Raw genomic sequence first — 24,968 nt, 5'->3', positions numbered from 1 at the left:
AAGAATTTGTGAACTCGCCAGAAGGAAAAACTCGTACGGCTAAAGATGTGAAAAACTTATTTTGAATGAGATGTTTTGGCACACATGCCAAAATGCATGCATGATGGTTGGTCCTTTATTGAAAATGATCCGTTTCTTGGATTCAGATAAACCTACCATGGGTTATTTGTTTCATGCACTTGCTACATGTGTGGAAACTATAGAAAGGGGTTTGGGTAAAACTCGAAATAATTCTATTGTAGGTGTGATTAACCGACGATGGAAAGATCAGTTGAGTTCTCCTCTTCATGCTGCAGCGCATTTTCTGAATCCATATTATATCTACAACCCAGCAGCCAATCTCATCAACAATGAAATTTCTCAGCCCCAAATTTGTCTCAGTGAAGTTATATCAAATGCATGATTAGTAGCCCTCAAGAACAAGCGACATGCATGCTAGAGGTGTGAATTTTTATTAACAATTAATTTGGTAATTATATGAATTTCTATTCACAGTTTTTGATATTTTTAGGCGGGAAGAATGCAAATGATGCAAGGCCAATTTGCATCACCATCAGCAAGATTGGCTGCTTTGCAAGGTGATCCTGTAAGCTGGTGGTTGTCATACGGTGCTCAGTTTCCATCACTCCAGAGGATCGCGGTAAAGATACTAAGCCAGACAAACACATCGTCTGGATCCGAGAGGAACTGGAGTGTGTTTGAAAGAATTCACACCAAACTACGCAACCGCTTAGTTTCGTCAAGAATAAACGATTTGGTATATGTTCAGTACAATTTAAGATTGGAGCAGCAAAGAGTTCAAGGTAAAGCAAAGCGACATAACATCGATGTCCACGATGTTCATAGCCTGCTGACAGATGAAAATATGCTTGATTGGATAGCAGGGGATGATGAAACACCAGTTTTACCTCAGGAAGAAAATTGGTTAAATGAATTGGAAGAGGAAGCAGCTAATAATCCAGAGCCTCTCCCTCCACCATACGAATGGCATGATCCAGAAGTTGAAATCTCATATCAAAGGTTGCCAGTGAGTAACTTTGTTTATGACTTTGGTAACCTAACATTTGGAGACAATACACAAGGTCATGAAAATGAAAATCCCATATACAATTCTCATTACACTGAAGATCGTCCAGAAGAAGATACCCGAGGAATTAATGAAGAGTATAATTCCAATATTAATATCAATAGTGAAGTAGATAATCGTAATGATAATGAGGAAGAAGACTATGGTTATGAAGATGACGATACTGTTAACTACGACAGCCAAATGCATTACGCGAACCAATATGAGGCGAAGGAAGAGGAGGAGGAATCAACTGAGAATCGTCGAGAAAACAGAAAATACTTGAATAAGTCGGAAAAAAATGCCGGTACAAGTTGGTTTGTCTAAGTTTAAAATTTCAAGCACTACTGTCACTAGGTTACTTATTGTAAGTTTATAAAATTTGAAGTGTTTAATGATTATTTATGAAATTTTAGTTGTAAGTTTGAAATTAAAAATTGTATAAGAATTTCTCCAACTCAAAATTTTTTTCCTTAAAAACGGGTTTAACCGGTATGAAAACGGAAAATACGGTGTAAAAAACGTGGGTTAAAATGTTATTTAGAAGAAAAAAACTGAAATATTAATTTTAGAAAAACGGTAATCACATGTGTGAAAACGGTTATAACGGGTCTAAATAACGCCATTTTTTCCTATTTATCGGTGTTATTTAGGTAAGCGTGTTGGTGAGCCTCACAGGCACAGTATATGGGCGTGAGCGTTATAACGGACGTTTTTTCGGAAAAAACGGCCGTTTTTCAAACCTTGACCGGGAGACACAAATATTGTGGGGATCATGGTGGGTGAAAACCACCCCTACAATTCTTTATGGTGGGGCCCGAGAGATTGTTTCACTCAGGATTATTTTTTATTGATCAATAAGACGATATATAATAAAGAATCATATAGATGTAATACCTTACCCATAATTTGTGGAGCTCATGATGGGTGAAAACCACCCCCTACAAATCTTTGTGGTGGGTCCCGAGATGTTGGTTCACTTAGGATTATTTTTTATTGATCAATAAAACGATATATAATAAAGAATCATATAGATGTAATACCTTACCCATAATTTGTGGAGCTCATGGTGGGTGAAACCACCCCCTACAAATCTTTGTGGTGGGTCCCGAGAGGTTGGTTCACTTAGGATTATTTTTTATTGATCAATAAAACGATATATAATAAAGAATCACACAGATGTAATACCTTAGCCCATTATATATATATATATATTAAAAAATAAATAATCACAGAGATGCAATACCTTAGTACATAATTGACCGAGCTGATGGTAAAGTACAAAGTTTCACTTAAGATTTAGCCCCGAGATAATATATTGTCAAATATGATCATTCTGTGGACAATGACGACCGGGGTTGGTTGTCATGCATTCGTCTTAGAGTTATAGTTAAATAAAACATCATGGATGACACTTTTCTTAAATTTAAAATCTCGTGTAGGATGAATGAGAAGCCTACAGACTGTGATGCATGAAGCAGAATCAAATTAAGATGAAAGCAAATGAGAGTATGAGTAAAAAAGTGTGATTCCTAGATGAAGATGAAGAGTGGAGGATCAATCTAGTTTATCTCACGTGCTTCATTTTAGTCGTGTATTTGTTAGTTTTGCTTGTTCTTTTATGTGTGCATCATGGGTTTGTAGCTGGATTATGGATGGATACATTTGTTTACAACATGATCAATAAGAACAAATATGTTTCGGTTGCAACTATAATGCAGTACAACTAGATGCCCATTTCGATGTGTCTACAATGTTTGTGATAAAGCTTTGGTCTCCTGCTTTGTTTTGTTAAAGCTAGACCTTGTTAGTCATTTAGTTAGACTCAAGAATCATGTATCATAAATAATTTATAAGCAACCGAGTTCTTGGAAAATATTTTTGTTTGAATATGAGATTATCGTAGATTTTGATGAATACAAGCTAGCATGACCAATTAATATGTCATTATAGCCCGATCATTGAATTTTATCCTTTGATATTTTGATCCAACATGCATCAATGCAAGAGCATAAAATTAATGCTTTTCGGGGCAGTTTTGAAAGCTTGAAAATTCCCTCTTCCTTTAAAACAGAAGAAAAGAATAACTTCCGTAGATTTCAGTTAACTTCCGGAGAGTTCGGCAAATCTACGGTTAGTCCACGAAGATTTTGGGAGAGTCTCCTAATGTCTCTTGTAATTGGTTAGAGATTTTTTTGAGTCATTTAATTTCAGAGAAACTCCATGTTATTTGATTAGGATTTCATAAGAGTCACTCCAACACTCCTGTTATTGGAAGGAGAATTGAAAGTCACTGATTTCTTGTGTTTCAGAGGCATGGTAGATATCTCTCGCCAAGCGGTGATATTTTGGTAGACTTGATTTGAAAAATTGTGATCTCAATTTTTATTTCCTAAATCTTAACAAAACCTAATTCCAATTTGCCAAACCCCTAAATACAAAAGTCTACCTGTTTTCCAAAGATCTTATATATTTAGAAAAGTAAACTGTTTAGGACTTTCAGATTACTTTTCTAAATATATAAGATTGGATTTAGAAGGAGATATTTCAATTTTTTTCAATTTAGAAAAGTAATTTGTTTAGGTTTCAATTGACGGAATAAAATTGAAACCTATATAAAAGCACTCCTTGTAAATCATTTAATTGTAGGATTGAATACAATGCAGTACATTCAGTTTGATATTCTTTATTATGTCTCTCTGCTAAATCCTACATACTAACAGCATCACATATACTTGATGCAAGCCAATCCAAACCTGCAAAAAGTGGCGACATCCTTGTCTTTTCGTGCAGTTTTCTCTAACATCTCAATCATTTTAAACCAATAATTAAGTAAATAAGAAAAATATATATATTTCAATTTTATTCTCAATTGGGATGTTCTTTTAATCAAATTTTATGTATAGTTGTGACTACACATATAAGGGATATAAATAAATATAATAATAAATTCATGAAATGAAGGTTTGATGATACATGCACCTAGAGTGTTAATCCGTATGAAATAGTATACCTAAACAAACTATCTTGATGAAAAGAATCAGTATGACAATGGTTCATTGGTATATCATTTTGTTTCTCCAGACAAATAATGTATTTTCTTAACCCCAACCCTATAATATCAGTGAGAAATAGAGAAAGACGTATAAATATTTGAAGTTACTGGAAGGCATATCTGATAGTGGGAAATCTACATATTAGGTGAAGATGGATCTGGCTCCTAAATCAAAAAATGATAATAAACCTTTTAGGATTAGTAAATTCCACCAAAATGTCATGCACGTACCATTAATAGGATAATTAGCATCTAGAATCAAACTGGATTTGGGTTAATATATTTCACACTTTCAAGGAGAAAAAAAATACTCATGTTTTTGAAATGGTGATAGTATCTCCTTCTCAGAAACATAGGAAGTATATAAGTACTAATATCTTTCATGCTTTTGAACATGATTTACTTACACATAAACCATTGTAAGATTTGACTATTTAATTGTTATAAATATAAAGGAAATAGACATAGTTGCCCCCTTTCCTTATACTGCTAAATATAAGTTCGATTAAAATGTAGATTAAATTCGTGGGCTAGAAATTCAGCAATCGGGAAATATCTTTGCCAAATCCTGCTCCTTGGAAACGGGTAAGTTAAGGTTGAACTGATTTTTTTTGTATATTATCGATCATTGGCCTTGAATCAGTATTGGTTGCTGAATTAACTTATTTCTGATACTTCTTATTATATATATTTTCTTTTAAGTGATTTAACATCTGTTTGTAGTTTTTCTTTCTCATTGATGAATAGCTCAAGTTCTCTCCACGATCTACCTTCTCCTTTTCGCCCAATTCAATTTCAATTGCTCATATGAGTGTAAAACTCATGAAAACACTTACTCATATATGTTGATTTCAAGACATATCACTTTTGAAATGCCTCACATGCATTATCATCTTCTTTTCGAGGTTGGAATTTCCAATTGAGTATCCAAGTAACAAAAATTAAGAAAGGTTTATATTTTTGCATTTTATGGTTGGTGTTGAGATGGGATGAAACAAGTCTAGTGTATGCGTAAATTTTCGGGCTCCGGTCCTGTCTAATTAATAATTCTTGTATTTAACGAGGTTAACACATGGACAAGTATAATTTAAGATGATTTTTGTTTAGCAAGAGCAAGGGCTTTGAGGTTGATAAACTCGATCAAAATGAAAGTCTTTAAATAATGCTATCAAATTTTAGACTACTTTGGGGGAGGGAAACTCCTTTCAACCAAAACCAATCGACCATTCAAGTAAAGAAGTGGTTGAAAGTCTTCATTATATGGAAAACTATTAGTTGTTTAAAGAAATAAGAGGTACTACGGCGTATTATTAACCTAATTTCCTATTAACAAAATGCATGCTTCAAAAGAGGGAAAAAAAAACTTTCAGCCGAGAAAATTTTGATTAGAATTTTATTTGATATAGAAATAGGAGGTAATAAGGCTTTAATTATAACCATATAACTCAAAGAACCATCAAGATCTTATGGTTCTTATGCTCCCTCCCGTTGCAGAGGTCGGGGTTTGAACCCTTGTAATATGCAAAATATGCTAAATGAATGGATTTATGAGCAGTCTAGGGACCACTATACCATGCTATCAGAAAAAGAACATATAACTCACCTTTTTTAAAGATACACGTAGAATAATGTGATACAATAGATCTCACTACCTATTCTTAGTTCATTAATTGATCATATCCATTCATTTCATACTAAAATACAACGGACATATCCTATTGGTTAACACAATAATATATTTGTTGGTTTTTTTCTCATACGACATATTATGTGTCGTATAGTGTGTTATATTTCTCCCATCCTAGCTTTTGCTCTTAGAGCATGGGTTATGAGCAATATTATTTGGAGACTAACTCCTTTATTTTGGGGAATGATTTCTTCATTTGGAAGAATAATCCTATTATGGGAAAACTAGCACACTAATATCCTTATAAATTAATAATGTCGGTTCCCGAGTCAGAGACAACATGCTAAATTAATAATTTGTTAAATTTATAAATTAATAAAAAGTCAGACTTTCTATAGGTCCTTTCTAATATATAAATTAATAACTTATACTTTACATAAAATTAATTTTATGTTATTATATTAATTTGGTAAAGAATAATTTAATCGTGGTCTGATTTTTCTTGAAATTGATGTCACATTGAATATCATCTTGGATTTTTCTTAACATTAGAAGAGGTTTTTGTGTTGTGGTCTGGGATGGAATAAAAAACTATTCAATGTCTTTCGAAACTTCGATAGTTCTTTACGTGAAATTGATGTCACATTAAATATTATCTTGGATTTTTCTTGACATTAGAAGAGGTTTTTGTGTTGTCGTCTAGGATGGAATAAAAAACTATTCAATGTCTTTCGAAACTTTGATAGTTCTTTACGTGAATGTGTCTCTATAACTACGATTTCATCTTCAACTTCCATATCATCACTTTCCTCGTTTTTAATGATACTCTCAGTTATTTCCTTGTCAGTCAATAATCTGAAATCGTGTTCTCTCGAGGATAGTTCAAAAGGTATTCAACCGTCCATTCCATTGTGATAATTCAGTCCATTGATTAAGTTTTGCAGTTCCCTAGTGCCTTCATTATCTAACATTTCAATTGAATTTTCTGACACGGATCCATTGAATGAATATCAATTTTTCAAGATGAGAGGACAAGGTTAATCTTCTCGAAATTTGGTTCTTCTGCTTCATAACCCTCCAAAAAATTACGATATAATCAACAGTGATAATGCATCTTGAAAGCTCATATAATCATTGCGTCACAAAAGGTTGAATATTTGTTGTGGTGTTTGGTGGCAAGAATTACACAATGTTTTGAAAACTTAACACATAAATTAATAATGAATATTTTATCGATAATTTAATATCGTGATAAATTGATAACTTTTACTGGTCCCAACATTATTACTTTACAAGGGATATACTGTAAAAGCACACCATATGACCCGTATGCCAATTTCTTTTCAAAGTTTATAACAAAGAAAGATGAAGAGGGAAACCTTATATTTAAAAAGTATTAAAAAGAAACGAATTTGGTCTGCACGACAGACAACAAACTGTGGGATATTCATTTCCACCCTCACGACTTATAATGCGACGTCCATGCTTCATTTTCTTGTCATACAACATATAATATGTATGAAGTCGTACCTAGTTTTTATCCACATGACAAACTGTATACCATGCAGTGTCACAAGTACCATCCACTCCATCACCTGAATGAGTATGTGAAAGACTTTTGGGTGAAAATGGAGAAAAATGTATAGCTGGAGAGGATTCGAAACCACAAGGCTGCCAATTTCTTGGCGACACTTAATATAATTTCTAGTTTGTTTTCTTATTAACTATGATTCTCCCATAGTAAAGAGTTAATATATTAACCACTTATATTTATGGGTTTATACATGAAATATATATGTTCCATTTATACGTAGTATTCTTTTATATCGAATGTTAAAACTGATTATTATAACTTTCCGATTTAACGTGTGATTCAATTCATAAAAATGAGAAGTGAACCTTTCGAAATGATAACAACTTTTCTTTTTGATGTTTAACTATATTCTCATGGGAAAATTCTTTTTAACCATATAATTAAGTTCGCACTGAGCCTTTCTAGATTCAGGATTGGCTTTGTAAGCACAAATTAAGAAATTTTAACCTTGTTAAAAAGTTGAGACACCTAAGACAAAGATGTACAAGTGTTATAAAGAGCCCATTATATAATCAACATCAAGATTTATCTCAGGTTTCAACTAAAATGAGGATTATTTATATTCTTCATTCTATGTTGACTTAAATAAATAATTTTTGTTAAAGGGAGAGCAACATGTGATCCGAGAAAAGCAAAAATCGTATTCGACTCGCTGATTAGGACCAACTCGGTGTAATTTTTTAACTTGGAAAAAGATACCCTTATTTATCACACGCACCCCTCCCTCACATTGAGTAAATCTTTTTTCATTATCATCGTTTTGATCTGGATCGGAGAAGTAAGTTAATCTGATTTAATAATTTAATCATACGTAATGACAACAAAGAAAAAACAAAAAAACCAAAAAAATTCAGAGTTAGAAATTAAAGAGAAGGAATGAATCACGCGAGTAGTTGTAAAAGTGATTATGCTCTTGATCTGACTACTGAGATGAGAAGTTGTTATTCATCACCATCATAATTATTTGAGATACCGTATGTACATGTTTTTGCTTATATAATCATTGATATTTCTAGTTCATGTTTGCACTCGAAGATTTCGTGAGTAGGAAAAAGTAAAGTGTCCTTGCTATTGACATTAAAGACCAGCGATGATTGCTTGTTATTAATTAAGCAGAGAATCATCAAATTTATTACTCTCTCCGTCTCTAAAAGATAGGCAGGTTTGTGTGCATTTTTACACACAAACCTGCCTATCTTTTAGAGACGAAGGTAGTATTATTTTTTGAGTTCCAGTTTGATTTCATCAATTGAACCGGATGATTAATTTGTTGCACGACTACTATCTCTAACAAAACAATACGGATTTTTCTAGTGTTCGAGTTTTGTTTGACCAGTGAGGAAGATGATATGGATTTATCGAGGAGTACGTGCGATAAATATAGGTATTTTAGTCGGAGTTTGGAAATTTACGGAGTTAGAACTATTAACGAGTCGACCACGATTTTTGTAATCGTCGGATCACATTTTACTCTCCCTTTAACTAAAGTCAAATAAATTATGCCAGGCCCAAAAGATATGCAACGACGTATGGACTGGTTGGTCCGTTATACCGAATCCTGATAGTCTTTTTACCCATCCGAAACTTAAAAGGTAAGAAAAGGAGGGTAAAATAGTAAAACTGTAGGAACCCTAATTTCCCATGGATTGTATCGCCACTGTAAACTACAAAACCTTCGCTAGTCCGGCGTCCATTCTTTACTCAGCAGTGTTACGGCTTCTATCTGCCTTCAACTTCGAAATTTCCATGATCTGATCCTCGTTTTAATTTATTTTAATTTGTCTGTGTGTGATCTTCATAGTGATTAGATGGTTTGAGGCATTTACAATGCAGTTCAATCTCTTAGATTTTCTTGATTTTGCAAAGATCTGATATGGTTGCTATCTGTTGAATTTCATGCCCGAATATTTCCTGGCAGCACCTAATTGCAGAGAAGATGCCATTATGTGGTCGTCAATCAGGTTTGGCCATGAAATCTAGGCTTGATATTTTTAATTTTGAGTCAAATGCACTTGAAGCACGTTGGCTAATACTTGTGATGAATCTTGTTTTGAAATTGATTTTCTTACATTTTCTGATTAATTTTTTTTTTTTTTTAATGCTTGTGATTCTTGGCAGTGATTAGAAAGAGAGAGGGCTCTAGTGGGGCACCATAGAATTGCATCTCTTTGATTTCTTGATTAATAGATGAAGATAGTATGAATTAGGTGCCATCTTTTGAATCATGGTAGTAAACCCCCCAAGTATTTTGGTACCCACTTTAGCAGTGTATGTAAATCTATGATTCAAATGTTTTAGATATCTTTTGAATATCTATTCTTCTATTTTATGATGGATTTCACATTGATTTTATTTTCCCACAGTGATCGAGTCAGAATGACACTTGATATGAGCCTTTGTGAATCTATATGCTGTAACTATAGAGACTGTGCTAAATTTTGTTGCTAGAATATTGCATGTATTGGGTTTATTGAGTGTGAAGGCCATGTATGATTCCTTTGCAGTTGTGTATACCAATGATGCAGAAATTGAAAACCAGTTGGGATTTGTGTTTCAATTGGTAGCGGCCAGACAACCCTAGGGATGTGGTATCCACAGACAACGGGTTTAATTCAGTCCCGATTTGTCTACTAACTCCATCTCACATTTTTTGAATGCATTTCATTGCTATTACTATTACTATTACTATTAGTTTTTTTTCTTTTTTTTTTTTTAATATGTGTTGGTTTAGTTCTTACATTATCGTGGTGTTTCGGTTTGATGGATGATAAATTTTTGGATTATTAATTTGCAAAAGGAAAACATTAAACTGAAACTGTACTGGTATCCCAGGGCTTGTCTTTTGCAGGACAACCTGCCGAACACGTCCTCAATCAGTTTAGAATTTCTAATTGCAAAAGGCTAGACTTGCAGTCCAGCTGGTCACACGAGGTAACCTGTGGTATGTCCAGCATTGTTGTTTAGCTTGTTAATTTTACCAATCTTGTCAAACTCATTTTCATTGTCGTTTAGTCTCTTTTTCACACAGCATTGTTGTTTAGATTGTACTGGTATCAAACTCATTTTCATTGTCTTTTAGTCTCTTTTTATTTGGATTCCTTTTGTTTTTTCATTATTATTGTGCTCGGATGTATAAGAGTTGTGTGTTACTTATTTGCGAATGGGAAACTCTAGACTTACCAAGGGCTTGGCTCTTGTGGGACAACCTGCCGGATTAGCCCTCGGTGTGTCTACTCTGTTTGCAAAATGCTAGGTTCACTCACCCCCTGTCCTTGGGGGTGTATTTATGGGCCATAAATAGCAGGACAACACATCAGGTGGTATCTAACCCACTGTGTTGTACGTCTAGCATTTTTATATGGACGGTCACAATAATTCTACGTTGACCGGGATTAAATCCCGGGGGATATCCCGTGAGACACAGCTTTGGGGAGTCCAAATTATTGGGGGTGTTGTTTACCTACTGTGGGGACCACCGGGGCTGTGTCTTACGGGATTTCTCACAGGATTTAAGCCCGGTAAACGTATTAATTTTGTAGGTCTAGTAATGATTTTTTGTTATTTTGCTGTTATTAGTAGAGTGTGTTGCAGTACTACATCTACATTTGGCTTATGGTTGAACTTTGATTTATATAAATAAGCTTCACATGGAACTGACTATAAACCCAACCCCTGCTAGTCTTAGGGAGGTGAGTCTCACCGCAGGGGTGGGTTTTTAGGCCCATGGGTCCTATTCTTGGGTCATGTGGGACAACATACTGAACCCAACCAACGGACTGTAAGATTCAACTCTGAAAGCCTGAAATGTATTCATGTTGTATGGAAAAAGTGCAGCTAGCATTTTGAGTTCATATCTTTTTTCACTTGGATCATTGAAAGAATTTTACCACTACAACAATATAGCATGTCATAATCATTTATCATACACATCGGTATAAATTGCATGAGAAAGTGAATGTGCAAGTTAAATTTGACATTCAATTTGTTCTTAGACTTTCAACGTTGTAGCATTTTGGTCTTGTTCTCTGTCATCTGTAAAGCTAATAGGTTCTCTAGGTATCAACTTGTGTCGGAAGATGACTAAGTGAGAATGCTTTGCCAAACCTCTTTGCTATTGAATAATTATCAGTCATGCTTGTCTTGGTGTAGCTCAAACTTTGTTTCTCATGTGCTTCTTATATCCCTCCCGTATTGGTGCTTTTTTTAAAAGTAATTATGCCAGCATTGATTATTAATTTATTATTTCTCTCTTTTAGTATACTATGAATATTTGTGCTTACTTTTTGGATTAGCGTGTTAGTCTGTCGATGTAAGCTTGTCATGGAACTGACTAAAGTAAACTTTTTTGAAGGATTATTTTTGTTATAAAATGAGTTTAAAAATAATTCCAAGATGGTTTATTTTGGCCTTGTGCATCGTATGTATATATTTATGTTTAAGGAAAAAAAGTAATTAAAAAACCAAAATATTTTCCTAGTCTCTGTTTGTATAATCTTAGTGCTCAAAAGCTAATGATTTCTCTCTGGTTAGATAATGTAGATACAATTTTAGTGATCAAAAGCTAATGATTTCACATTTGAACAATATCTGGTCTTTAAGGTATTTAAGCTGGTTTATATATATTGTTTGTCACTGGGTACTTGTAATTTGAGATCTTATAAAATCAAATACTTCAAAATTGGAGTCGTGCTAAACTCACTGGTTGTGCCTCGCTATCCAAGGATTCGACTTAGTCCCAAAGACCCCCCCTGCTAATCCACGGGAGGCGAATCCCATCCATGTATTAGCGGGGCGGGTTTTTGGGTCCATGAGTCAAATCTCTGAGCCACACCCTATGAGTAGCACTGAGCGACAGAGCAAGTTTATAGCCTTTGGATCCGGTTACTGGTAATTTGCTTTTTTAGTTAGGAAAATGGAAGTTTCAATCCCGAATGCCTGACATTGTATTTCATTGATCTTTGTGATTAAAAGAGGCAATAGTAGGGCAACATAAAATTGAATCTCTTTTATTTCTTGATTAGGAGATGAAGATAATGTGAAATCAAGGTGCCTTCTTTTGAATCATATTAGTTCTCCCCTTTTAGCAGTCATGTGTGTAATTCTTTGGTTCAAGAGTATTATGTATCTTTTGAGTATATATGCTTCTCATTTTCTTCTTTGATGGATTTCAGATTGATTTTATTTTCCCACAATGATTGAGTAAATAGTATGCTATAACTATACAGATTGTACTAATTTTTTGTGTTGCTATGATAATATTGCATATATGGGTTTATTTAGTGTAAAGGCTATGTATCATCCTTTGCAGTTGTGTATACCAAAATTATGCAGAAATTAAAAACCAGTTGAGATTTATGTTTCAATTGGTAGCTGCCAGACAACCAGTTTAGATCCTTTTGATGGATCAAAAGTTTTTTTTTTATTATTGCTGTCAGCACTTCATATTGGTTTCCGATCTGTGTAGGGTAATGGAAAATTGATTGCTGTAAGCTATCACATCAAAAAGGCTTAATAAACTGTTCTGAAGTAATATTTTGTTATAGTAGAAGTCTAGTTTAAAGGTAATACAGAGGATAATCGGGTGGTTTGGGGAAGCCCTTCTCGTTTTGGGATAGCTAATAAGCTAAAATGAGATCCAGCTTTATCTCTTTCGAGATTTTGTTTATTTAGCGCATTATCTATCCAGTGATAAAATGGCTTCCAAAACCTCCTTAAAAAAATTCACGTGATTATCCTAGGTGTGGTGTTTAGAATTTCCTGTAGTAAACTTGCACAAACTAATTTCCCTTAGATTGTATCGCCAATGTAAATATAAAGGCTTCCTTAGTCCCTCCATTCCTAACTTAGTAGTTCTAAGCTTTAAAATTTGATTGACACTGTTGTTCCTTTCATGCCCGAATATTCTTGGCCGATATGATCCATTAATGTAGCCCATACGACTTGCTCCCAAGAGAAAAACCACCAAAATCAGCATTACACAAAAGTGTTGCTGGAAAACGAGGGGAAATTTCATTTTCTACATCTGCTGAAAAGTCATTAAATGGAGGAAGTGGTGAACTTGTTTTTAGTTATGTATCAAACCCATTCAGTTTCAAAGTAAAAAGAAAATCAAGGTTACCAAAAATCAATACATCCAAAAGTTTCAGACCTGTTTAGTAATTTAGTCTTCAAAAATCAATACATTGAAATCTCAACAAGGTTACCAAAAGATGCATCCCCATACGGTCTTGGTGAAAACTACATCCAAATGATCCTTACACAATCTACACAGCTGATCAGTCTGCAATCAATCTTAACATGGCTTTATATGGTTCTCATCCTGTTTATATTAGAATTGCTGGTAGTCAGGTTACTTCACATGGTGTTCTATTGTTGAACAGTAATGGAATGGATGTTATTTAGAGGAAATTCTTTGACTTATATAATTATTGGTGGGGTCTTGGATTTTTACTTCTTCGCTGGAGGGGCTTCACCGCTTTCTGTTGTGGATCAGTACACTCAGTTGGTCGGTAGACCTGCACCTATGCCCTCCTGGGCTCTTGGTATGTCTCCTTTTCTTTGTTTTCTTTTAACCCATGATCATATTTTTTTAGTATCCGTGATCATATTTTTTTAGTATAAACCTTGAAATCAGTTCTTATAATCCTTATAATTAAGTGAATATCCCACTGTATACAATCTCAAAGTAGGATTTTTGTCTTTGTTGTGTCACTTGAAAACTGACTAAATTGTATGCATCTATGAAGATAGGGTAGAATCCTCTAGTTGTCTGATTATACAGTATCATGCCATGCTCCATGGCTAATGGGGTGTTTGAAACACCTGGAGGAAGTTATCTGGATGCCAAAAACAAAAATGTTTCTGCTTTTGTGGAAGCAAAAGTTAATTTTAGAAGTCAGAAATTAAAAAACGTTGCTGCATAAAAATTAACCTTTTGTCTTACATAAATTATTCTAAATTTTTTATTCCCAACCTAGCTTATGACTTTTGTGCTTTTAGAAATCTAAAAGTTACGTCTTAAGGTGTATCCCAACACATTGGCATTTGGATACCACTTAAGAAGTTGTTTTTCGACTTCTGAAAGCAAAAAAGTCAAAAGTTAGTTTGGGTACAAAAATTAGAGTGACTTCTAGAAGTAAATGAGAATAAATGTTTGTGCGTCTAACTTCTAAGATTGACTTCTACTTCTAGAAAAGCAGAATTATTTTGTTTCCGGTATCCAAACTATCAAATTTTCGCAATGATTTCTAGGAGTAAAGAAATTACTTTTCGACTTCTTGATTTTACTTGTGAAAACATTTTCTTTCTCAACAATTTTTACTATAAATCTTGAAAACTGCTCTAATTTTGAGACAGTTGCACTTCGAAGCATGTTGGTACTACAATATAGTTTCAGTAGTTTTATCTCTCAATCCGTAGCTTCAGTTGCTAGTATCTCTCATTTGTCAAATTGGTTTTTGGTACAAACCTTGATTTTTCTGACATTTTGGCAGTAATTAGAAAGGGAGGGGGGTCTAGTGGGGCATCATAAAATTGAATCTCTTTGATTTCTTGATTAGGGAGAAGAAGATAATAAGAATTAGGTTCCATCTTTTAAATCATAGAAGTAATTGGTAACCCCAATGCAAGTTGGTATGCCCCTTTAGCAATATGTAAATTTGTGATTCAAAAGTATCAGGGATCTTTTGAATATTTGTTCCAGTGTTCTTCTTTTTTATTATGGATTTTAGATTGATTTTATTTCCCCACAGTGATTGAGTCAAAATTACACTTGATATGACCCTAATGATATCTCTAAACATAGAGATTGTACTAAATTTTGGCATGTGTTTGGGTTTATCGAGTGTAAAGGCTATATATGATTCCTTTCCAGTTGTGTATACCAATAATGCAGAAAATGAAAACCAGTTGTGATAAGATTTATCAATTGGTAGACAACCATAGGGATGCTGGTATTCATAGTTCAGGCCCAGTTGTCTACCATCTCCATCTCACATTTTGTGATATCAAACTTATTTTTATCAGCTTTTAGTCTTTTTTGTTTTAGGTGATCTCTTAATTTATGTTGCTGGATTTGTATGTTAAATGCAAGAATTGATATGTATAAGGTATATAACATGGAAAGCTGAAAACAGTTGAATGAGACTACACCCTAGTCAAATGAATTCAGAATGGGAGCCTAATTGCATCTATGTCAGAAAATGAAGAAGAATTAATGGAGGCTAAGACAGAGAATGAAGAAGAATTGATTGAGGCTGAGGCAGAGAATAGAGCCATGCGAAGCAGATGGCGAAATCCCAGGTAAACCATATTAGTCCTTATTTTCCCCTTGTTAACCATATTGTTCTTCAAACTGTTTTCCTAGTCAATTCAATTATTGCTGTCATTTATGCACTTACACTCATGCTAATTAAAACTGTGCTTCTCTATTAATTAGTACTCTAGGAATCCACTGTTTGGCATTATTCATAAGTGTGTTTGAGTAGCTGAAAATGAGGCATGTGCCTTAGTTGATGCTGTAGGTAATAATTTTTAACATTAAAGGGTTCGCTTTACACCCTTACTATTCTACACATGTAGAAGCTTGTTTTTCATCACATGCTTGTTGGGTTGCTTGTAGGTATGCTTTTAATATCTTAAACTTAGATAACCTGTTTTTCCCCATTGTGATAAATTGCTTGACTTTCATCAAATGCTTGTTGGTTAGCTTGTAGATTTACTGTACTCTCATTATTTTAGAATCGTATCCCTCCTTGGCGATAAAATGCTTGCAGATTTTAAGACAAGCTTATTAATTAGCATCATAGAAGTTTTTGAGCTGTTCTGTGTTATTTTGGATTGGCTTCTACTTCATTTAGCATCATATAATTGAAAATCAGTTGTCATTAGTTTTGTCCGTTGGTAGCGGGTATCCAAATATAAAAGGTTTAATTCAGTCCCAATTCGTCTACTAACTCCATCTCACATTTATTATATCAAACCCATTTTTATCAACTTTTAGTCTTTCTCGTATGTTTTGGTTTCGTTTTTCCCTGGTAATGTTAGTTTTGATGGATAAAAGAGTTTTTGGTTATTAATTTGCAGAAGGAAAACTCTAGAATGACCAGGGCATGTCTCTTGCGGGATAATCCGCGGGATCAGCCTTTGGTCAGTTTAGAATTTCTATTTGCAAATGCTAGAATCATTATCCGTGATCCAGAGGTGGATTAATAAGCCAAAAACCTGCCCTATGCTAATTCTGTGGCAGGAGCTACTCTCCTGAGTCATGCTTGATGATCATCGGTACCCTACTCATGGTTGGTCTAGCATATTGGTTGGATTATTAACTTTGCCAATCTTGCTAGAAAGACCATGGGTAGGATATTACGGTGTTCTGAGTGATACCCACGGTCCAAAACCTAGCTCCCTCCTGATCTGTATTTTCATAATGTTGTTGTGTGTGTTGCAGCAGTATCCTTGCTTTTGGATTTTGGTGTTTTTCTGTCTGATTTTTATGTGGGACGAAATAATAAAATTGATCGATATGCTCCTGACACGGAACTGACTAAAAATCCCATCTTATGGTGTTCTGAGTGATACCCACGGTCCAAAACCTAGCTCCCTCCTGATCTGTATTTTCAGAATGTTGTTGCTGCAGTATCCTTGCTTTTGGATTTTGGTGTTTTTCTGTCGGATTTTTAAGTGGGACGAAAAAATAAAATTGATCGATATGCTCCTGACATGGAACCGACTAAAAATCCACCCCCTGTTTTCTCCAGGGGTGGGAAGAATCCCAACCCTGAAAGAAGCAGGGGTGTTTTTTTGGGCCCATGTGTCTTATTCTTGGGTAGCGTCGGATAACACGCAGAACCCAACTGTGGTCTGGAAGATTCAATTATTAATGCCTAAATGTATTCCATTTTGTATGGAAAAGGTGCAGCTAGCATTTTGAGTTCATATCTTCTACACTTCGAGCATCGAAAGGCTGCAACCACTACAATAGTATAGTGAGTCATCTCCATTTTTTATACACGTCAATATAAATTTTATGACTTACAATTAGTGTAGTTGTATCTGAGGTTACATAAGATATTTGACACAACAATGCTAGCTAAATAATCAGCAAAAGGTAAACATTTCAAAAGACTTGATATGAGCCTGTAAACGATGCTGGGTAATCAGTAGTGTTGCTGGTTTTGAATCTCTAATCTTCCTTCTCTCTTCTGATTTCAATTGATACGAGCCAATAGTGTTTAGCAAATTTTGTAACTATAATAATATTGCATTTATTGTGTTTATTGGAGGTGAATGCTATGTATCATCCTTTGCACTTGTGAATACCAATGATGCAGAAATTGGTAACCAGTTGTGATTAGTTTCAATCGGTAGCGGCCAGACAACTGTAGGGATGTGGTATCCACAGATAATGTGTTTAATTCAGTCCAGATTGTTCTTCCAATCCCATCTCACATTTTTTAAATGCATTTCATTACTATAGGTCTTTTTTTTTTTTGTATGTATTGTTTTAGTTTTTTTCATTTAAAAAATGCTAGCTTTAGTGCTTTACCATGGTCCATGTCCTGAGATTTGTCTACTGTGACAAAACCCTGGGATATTTAACCCGTAAACCCGCCCCTGCTAGTGATTGGGGTCCCAAGGACTGTATCACACGGTACATAGCCCTTGGTATGGCTAACAACAGCACAGTTTAAATTACAATGGTGTTTTGATGGATACAGGAGTTTTGCCTTATTACTGCTGGCTAGTCTTGGGTGAGGGGCCACTCCCTTGGGGCATGTGAGATAACCTGGGGGACTCAACCCATGGTGGGTCTAGCATGCTTGTTCGGATTTTTAGTTCTGCCAATCCTGCTATACTGACCGTGGGTTGAATCCCATGGTATTTTAAATGTGACTATTAGGCACATATTTAAAAATTATGCACATCTGTATGACATCTATAAAGCAAATAGGTCAACTTGATACCAACTTTGTGCCGGAAGATTACTACATAGATTATGCTTTTCCAGGCTATTTTAGCTCATGATGCCTTGATCTCATGTTTGTATGCTTGAGAAGCCCCTCCTGCTGGCTGCATACCACTTTTTGTATCTTTTTCATCAATATTCTCTCCTACTGACTGCATACCACTTTCTGTATCTTTTCATCAATTAGAATAGTCTGTGACTGCGCATGCACTGATACATTGTTCACAGCTGTTAGTAATGCCTGCTGCAAGACTGGTTCTTAAACTTCTAGCCTTATAAGTTATAACATTTAAATCTTATCCCCTGTTATGTATAAAGCAAATAGGATCTCTTGGTATCAACTTTGTGTCGGAAGATTACTAAATGAGAATGCTTTGCTAGGCGTCTTTGCTATTGAATAATCATCATTCATGTTGTGATCTTGGTATAGCTCAAACTTTGTTGCTCATGTACACCCTATATCCCTTATATAGGTGCTTTTGTTTGAAGTAATTAGACTAGAGTAATTATTATATCCCTCTATCTTAGCAAATATTCCAAAGAGTTTGTCTCGAATAAAATCCCAAACACACATCTCTTGATTGTTAAAGTACACACCCCTGGTAGTCTCTGCAGGAGGCCTGGGCTGTGTCTGTCGGGATTCTTTTTGGGTCCAATTCTCACTATACGCAAAATTGGTGATATATATCTTTCTATTAGTATACTATATGTGTTGTTGCGCCACTCTCATTACTTTTTGGCTTATGGTGTTTTGCTGTCAGGACTTTTCAAGGAAAATTTGATTGATGTAACCTTGTGGTACTGACTAAAATAAACTGTCTGGAAGGAATATTTTGTTGCAAAACGAGTTTAAAATAGTTCTAAGATGGTTTTGTTTTGGCCTTTTCCATCTTATTCATATTTATGTTTAGTAAAAAAAAGTTTAAAAAGCCAAAACATTTCTATGGGAAAATACTATCTACCTTTTAGAGTTAAGTCTCTATCAGACAACAATAGAGACACGATCTTAGTGTTTAGGCATCGTCAAATGCTCTAAAACTGAAACAATGCTTGGTCTTTGAGTTTGTCTTCTGTTGTCTCTCTGGATACTTGTAAATTGAGATCATATAAAGAGTTGATTGATTTTTACCCCAGTGATCTCCACCCCACTTAAGCTACTGAAACTCTTGGGGAGCTTAACTATCCTATGAAAACTTTAACATTTTTGTGCAAGAGATGAATATGGTGTTTGGAAACAGCTGCGCTGGACTCACCAATTGTCTCATGTGATCAAGGTGGTGGACTCACGGTCCCAAAAACCTGCCCCATGCTGTGGGCTGGAGCTCCATCTTAGAATTGGCAGGGGTGCGCTTTTGGGTCTGTGGGTCCCACCCCTGAGTGATGTCCTAGGATTAGCATGTGATAGGGTTCTGGACCTATGCATTACATTCTTGAGTCATGCAGGACAACCGGTGGGATTCCATTCGCTACGAGTCTGCGAGTCTTTAGATTTTTGGTTGGGAAAATGGAAGATCCAATTTGCATGGCTCATAGTGGGTAAAGCTCATCCCTGCTGGTCCTTGCGGGGCCAACAGGGCTTTGTAAGGGAGAAATCACTGGATTTGGCCCTCAGTCAATGTAGAATCAAGGTTGACTGCTGGAAAATCTCATGGGATTTCCTGCAAGTCCCAGGTTAGTGGGACTCACAAATGGGTAGAGGCTACCCCTGGATTTTTCCCCGCCAACCTAGAATCACTGTTGAAAAATAGAAACCTGTATCAGAGAGAAAAAAGGAAACAGAGAAAAATAGTAATTAGATTTTTGTATATATGTAGGTATTTGTACTTGTTTACCATTGAAAACTTGGTAAAGATGGAAGAGAATTTTTTTCGGGTGCCGATTAATCTATATGCGAAAGCCATGTCTGAACTTCATGGATTCATGCACAGTGATGAATATAAACAAAGAACAGAACAGCTTGAAGAATTTATTTACTTTGTTTCCTACCACCATGTGTACTACTACTATAGAGGAAAAACTAGTGATGATGATGGTGGCAAAAAAGGATAATACTCGTGTTCCATACTCGTCGAGAGATGATATATTACCAGGACTGAAGGATATACTGAGGACCATTCCTAGACACAATATGCTGAAATCTGCGAAGCATCTTCAATTCCTCGAGCACTGTGGTTTAGCATCGTTACTAGCCAAATTGCTCGATACCTCTGAGAATAAAGAGATAGCTAAGGAATGTGTTACACTCTTTCTGATAGATCCTAAAACCAGTTCTGGCTTCTTCTTTCCTAGGTCCATTCAAAGTCGGTGTGCTCCTATAATTTTGAACTTTTGCGGATTGTTTCGGCATGCTACAGATGACGACGAGCAACAGTTGTACGACTCTTGTCGTGAAACTCTTGTATCAATATTAAAATCCATTGCATTCGCTAATAGAAAAAGATACTTTGGTATTGCAAGTACGTTGGATCTTTGGCCTTTACAAGTTTGTAAATGAGATACTGGACACGAAGTTGCTGGGACGTTTGAAATTCATTTTTGAGTCACCAGCATCCCTCTCAGCTTGCGATTTAAGGAGTCTTAAGAGGGATTTTCAAAAAATTGCATTGTTTTCGCTCCATCTCCGCAGGGCAATTGAGGATCATCTACCAGAGAAGGGTCTATCGCTTCCGGTGAATATGGACGATTTGGAGGAAGGGGCAAACCCGTGTTATTTGGTTGAAATCTCTCAGTTTCATACTGATTTTTCTTGTTTGCTGACAACGATCGAGCTAGGCCTGCATGGTTTGAAGGAAGCTATTTGGGGTGCAGGAGGTAAGTTGAAATTCAATACAGGGTGGTCTCTCTTTCTTTTTATTCTCAAGGAGTTGCATAACATATCTAAACTTTATGGGGATGGAGAAGATCGTCTCTCGACGACTTTTCGAGAGCACCCTCTTGCAATAAATTATCTTATCAGGCACTCAAAGAGGGGCGATGATCATCTATGGTTACTCAAATATGACAGTGCAATAGATTTCAAATCAAGAAGACATTTGATGGTGATGATGTTCCCTGAGGTCAAGGATGACAACGAGAAGTTGCACAAACTTCTCATTAACAGGTCGCTTTTATTCAAGGAATCATTTGAACTCATTGGTCATGTAAACCCCAAGTCCTTGCACAATGGCATTTTCGTGGAGTTCAAAGATGAGGTAGCTACGGGTCATGGTGTCCTGCGAGAGTGGCTTCTCTTGGTATGCCAAGCACTCTTTAGTCCAGAAAATTCCCTTTTTCAAGAATGCCCAGAGGACCGCCGCAGATTCTTTCCCAACCTTGCACAACTCAAACCTGAACAACTTGATCTTTTTGGCTTCTGTGGTCGAGTTATCGCATTAGCCGTGTTGCATAAGGTGCAAGTAGGCATTGCATTCGATCGTGTATTTTTCTTGCAATTAGCAGGGGAGGAAATATCTTTGGAAGACGGTACGCAGATCCAATAATGTACAGAAGTTGCAAAAATATTCTGGAGATGGATGCTGATTTCGTTGATTCAGATGCTATGGGGTTAACATTTGTCAGGGAAATTGAAGGGTTCGGATCCAGGAAAACCGTGGACCTGTGCCCTGGAGGGAGCAACATTGTTGTCAACAGTAACAACAGAGAACAATATGTACATCTTCTTATTCAGCATATCTTTGTCAAATACATCTCCGCAAAGGTTGCCTATTTTGCTAGAGGTTTTGCTGATATGCTTTGTAAGAGAAGGCTGGGGAAAAGCTTTTTCCAAGCGACAGGTCTGAAAGGTTTTGATTGTGCTTTACTTGGAGGTGATAATCCTATTCTTTTAAAAGATTGGAAAGCACACACCATGTACGAAGGCTACAGAGAAATGGATGAACAAATTTGCTGGTTCTGGAAGGTCGTAGAGGGTATGTCCATGGAGCAGCAGAGGCAACTTCTTTTCTTTTAGACCTCAGTGAAATACCTGCCGGTAAATGGTTTTTCTGGTTTGCCATATCTTCTGACAATCTACAAGACATTTGGTTCTGATGAGCACCTGCCGTTGTCCCACACATGCTTCTTCAGGTTGGCACTTCCACACTACCCATCTCAAGTCATCATGCAACGGCGTCTCTCTTTTATCTGCCAAAAGCATGTAGCCTGTAGTTTTGGATTTCTGTGAAACACCACCTGCTACTTTTTAACTCGAGTCTAACGCGCCAGACTCAAGTTCTGGTCTTCGTAAAAGGGAGTGGGGGTTCAAACCCCACTTCTGCGCTTATAGTAAAATTCTTTTTCAAAGGTAATTTTGGAAGAAAAAATTACCCGTGTTGCACGGCAGCTCGAGTCTTTTGTTTTAAAGAAAAAATTATCTCTGTTGCTTGACAACTCGAGTATTTTTAATCTAGCAATAGACTTCTGACATTCACCTATTTTTATTCATGGTAACGTTATCAAAGGTAACTAGATTTTGTGCCCGTGCTACGCATCGGGCGGGCCCGAAAACAATTCACCATCATTTTTTCTTTAATCTTTTGATCATATTTTTAGTTTGGTGTGACGTAGCTTCGCCTTGTCCCGTCATGCATTTTTCATTTGGTGTAGTGGGACTTCGCCGTGTCGCATCTCTGAGATATTTTTGATTTGGTGTTGCTCGGCTTCGCCTCGCTCCCGTCCAAATGCTTTTTGATTTGGGGTGGCTGTACTTCGCCTCAATGCTTTTTGATTTGGGGTGGCTGTACTTCGCCTCACCCATGGCTCGGATTCTTGATTTTCTCCTTCCGAACATTTGCATGGAATATTTATATCATATACGTTTCCTTTCTCCCATGTCTAATATGTAGGTTGCTAATACTGGTTGTACTAATTTTCTAGACAAATTAGGGGTCTTGTAAATCCTTAATTTTTGTTCCTGCCATAACCGCATGATAAAAATAACCACACGTGACAAATCAAAGGGTTCCCCTTCACCAGATGAGAAGCCGTCCACTAAGAAATGAATAGATAATTCAATACAATAAGATTCTCGCAATTCGAATTGTATTGTTAAGAAACTGAGGCTTTTGTGCACAGAACCATATTGTTAACGTAATCATATAATGAAGAAAACAAATAAATCAAAAGGGCAGAGAGAAAGGGTGAAATATTTTGGGTGGTCAAGAAGAATAATAAATGGATCCCTAATTTCCATCAGGAACACCACATCAAAAGGTAGCATCAGCAGTACGCGGAACAGCAGCTGCAACAACAATGCCTTGCTTGCTCGGCAGCAGGTACATAAGCTTGTTCGCACCAACAACAGTTTCGCAGCAAGAGCACCTTGTTCGAAGGAAAACTGGCAGTTGCACGACAGGCAGGTACTGGGGTAGTAGCACCTTTTTCGCAGCACATCAGATACACATGCAGCTTTATGCGCCCAGCAGCAACAACAGCACGCACGGAGCAGCTACATCAGCAGGTGCGCAGGTACAAAGCAGTGGGAGCAGCACGTAGCAACAACAACATGTATGCAGAAGCAACGGGCACGTCACTTCAGTAGATTGCATCAGCTCCATTCGCGCAACATCAACAACGGGTATGCCAGAACAACATTAATATTCATAGATTGATTTGCACGTCGCAGCAGCTCCACAACTTCATGTATGTAGCAACAGATATTCCTTGTGTTGGTTGGCTTCGCGATGCACAATTTTGCCTTCGGTAGATAACCAATCTAGTCGTAACTCATCCACCTGATAAAATTCACACCTGATTAGGAGAAGAAAGGAGGTAGTGGAGATCGCTGGAGAAAATTAGGTTCGCAAAAGATGAGGGTTTATCGTCCACCTAAAATAAAATAATTTAATCATTACCGTATTCCATTAGAACTTCATAACATAAAACGAAAACTAACTAAGAAATCATTACCTTCTGTTGTTGAGAACAAATCCCACAGAGAATCAATCCAAATAGAATCTCACAAAACCCTAAAAAAAATAAACAGAAACTGATATTCTCTCCCAGAGAAAGCTTACATAAATCGTTTCAAACATCAAATCAGTTCTTATCTGAAAACCCTAAAGAGATTCGTAGGGAAAGAGATGGAGATTTTACCCTTTTTTTTTTTTTGTGAAATCTCGAGACTCATTTTTCAAATTGACGGCAACAACTCAATTGATTCATGAGGAAAAACCATGGTTTGTCGGAGAAGAAAAGTATGGTAGGAGTTTGTTACAGAAGAAGAAGAAATGTATGGCAGGAGGAAACCCTAATTTCTATTTCTTCTAAATTAGCTTCCAGATTCATCACCCTCTTCTTAGATTTATCTAGATCTCAATATTTACATGAATCACTCACAAAAAAAAGCTCGATTCATCTAGAACTTTGGAATTGAATTCGACGGGAGAAAGAGATGAAGAACAGAAGAAAAAGAAGAAGAAGAAGAAGAGAATAATGTCTCTTTGATATATCGGTATCTCCATTAGCCTTAGGTCTAGTTTGATGTAGGTACTGTCCACACTAACGTCGTCAATTAACGTCCAGTTAAGATTCGGTGTAAACAAAGTGTAATGAATTATTTAGGCACAAAAGCTGAAAGAAGTATTGTGTACTCACGTTTTTTCTAACGGCGTTATTAATGGCCAGTTAAATATAGGGTGTAAACAAAGTGCAATCGATTTTTTAATGTCTCACCCAATGGAG

General features: G+C 36.0%; 1 protein-coding gene, 1 long non-coding RNA gene and 1 pseudogene across 2 annotated transcripts; 2 read left to right on the top strand and 1 right to left on the bottom strand.

The window, feature by feature from the left end:
* Positions 1–9,057: 9,057 nt before the first annotated feature.
* Positions 9,058–22,749, top strand: LOC113310816 (alpha-glucosidase-like). Its single transcript, XM_026559609.1, has 5 exons — positions 9,058–9,303; positions 10,175–10,273; positions 13,723–13,884; positions 15,541–15,643; positions 20,123–22,749. The coding sequence occupies exons 3-5, from the start codon at positions 13,725–13,727 to the stop codon at positions 20,355–20,357; spliced, it is 498 nt and encodes a 165-aa protein (XP_026415394.1). The 5' UTR covers positions 9,058–9,303; positions 10,175–10,273; positions 13,723–13,724; the 3' UTR covers positions 20,358–22,749.
* LOC113310815 lies at positions 15,637–22,749 on the top strand (annotated as a pseudogene).
* A 490-nt stretch (positions 22,750–23,239) lies between these two features.
* LOC113308852 lies at positions 23,240–24,712 on the bottom strand. Its single transcript, XR_003340133.1, has 2 exons — positions 24,195–24,712; positions 23,240–24,113 (listed from the first exon to the last, which is right to left on the bottom strand). It is a non-coding gene; the product is annotated as an uncharacterized LOC113308852 (long non-coding RNA).
* Between the last annotated feature and the right edge of the window lie 256 nt (positions 24,713–24,968).

This window comes from Papaver somniferum, chromosome 9, assembly GCF_003573695.1.
Source record: "Papaver somniferum cultivar HN1 chromosome 9, ASM357369v1, whole genome shotgun sequence".
Taxonomy (NCBI): Eukaryota; Viridiplantae; Streptophyta; class Magnoliopsida; order Ranunculales; family Papaveraceae; genus Papaver; species Papaver somniferum.
The sequence above is the reverse complement of the archived record's forward strand: the minus strand, read 5'-3'. Positions and strand labels throughout refer to the sequence as shown.

Bases quoted from the DNA above. Each gene is read 5' to 3' on its own strand.
- LOC113310816 (XM_026559609.1), top strand. From the start codon at position 13,725: ATGGAATGGATGTTATTTAGAGGAAATTCTTTGACTTATATAATTATT. The intron at 13,885-15,540 runs GTATGTCTCCTT...CATCTATGTCAG, and splicing joins TATGCCCTCCTGGGCTCTTG to AAAATGAAGAAGAATTAATG. The intron at 15,644-20,122 runs GTAAACCATATT...GTATATATGTAG, and splicing joins AGCAGATGGCGAAATCCCAG to GTATTTGTACTTGTTTACCA.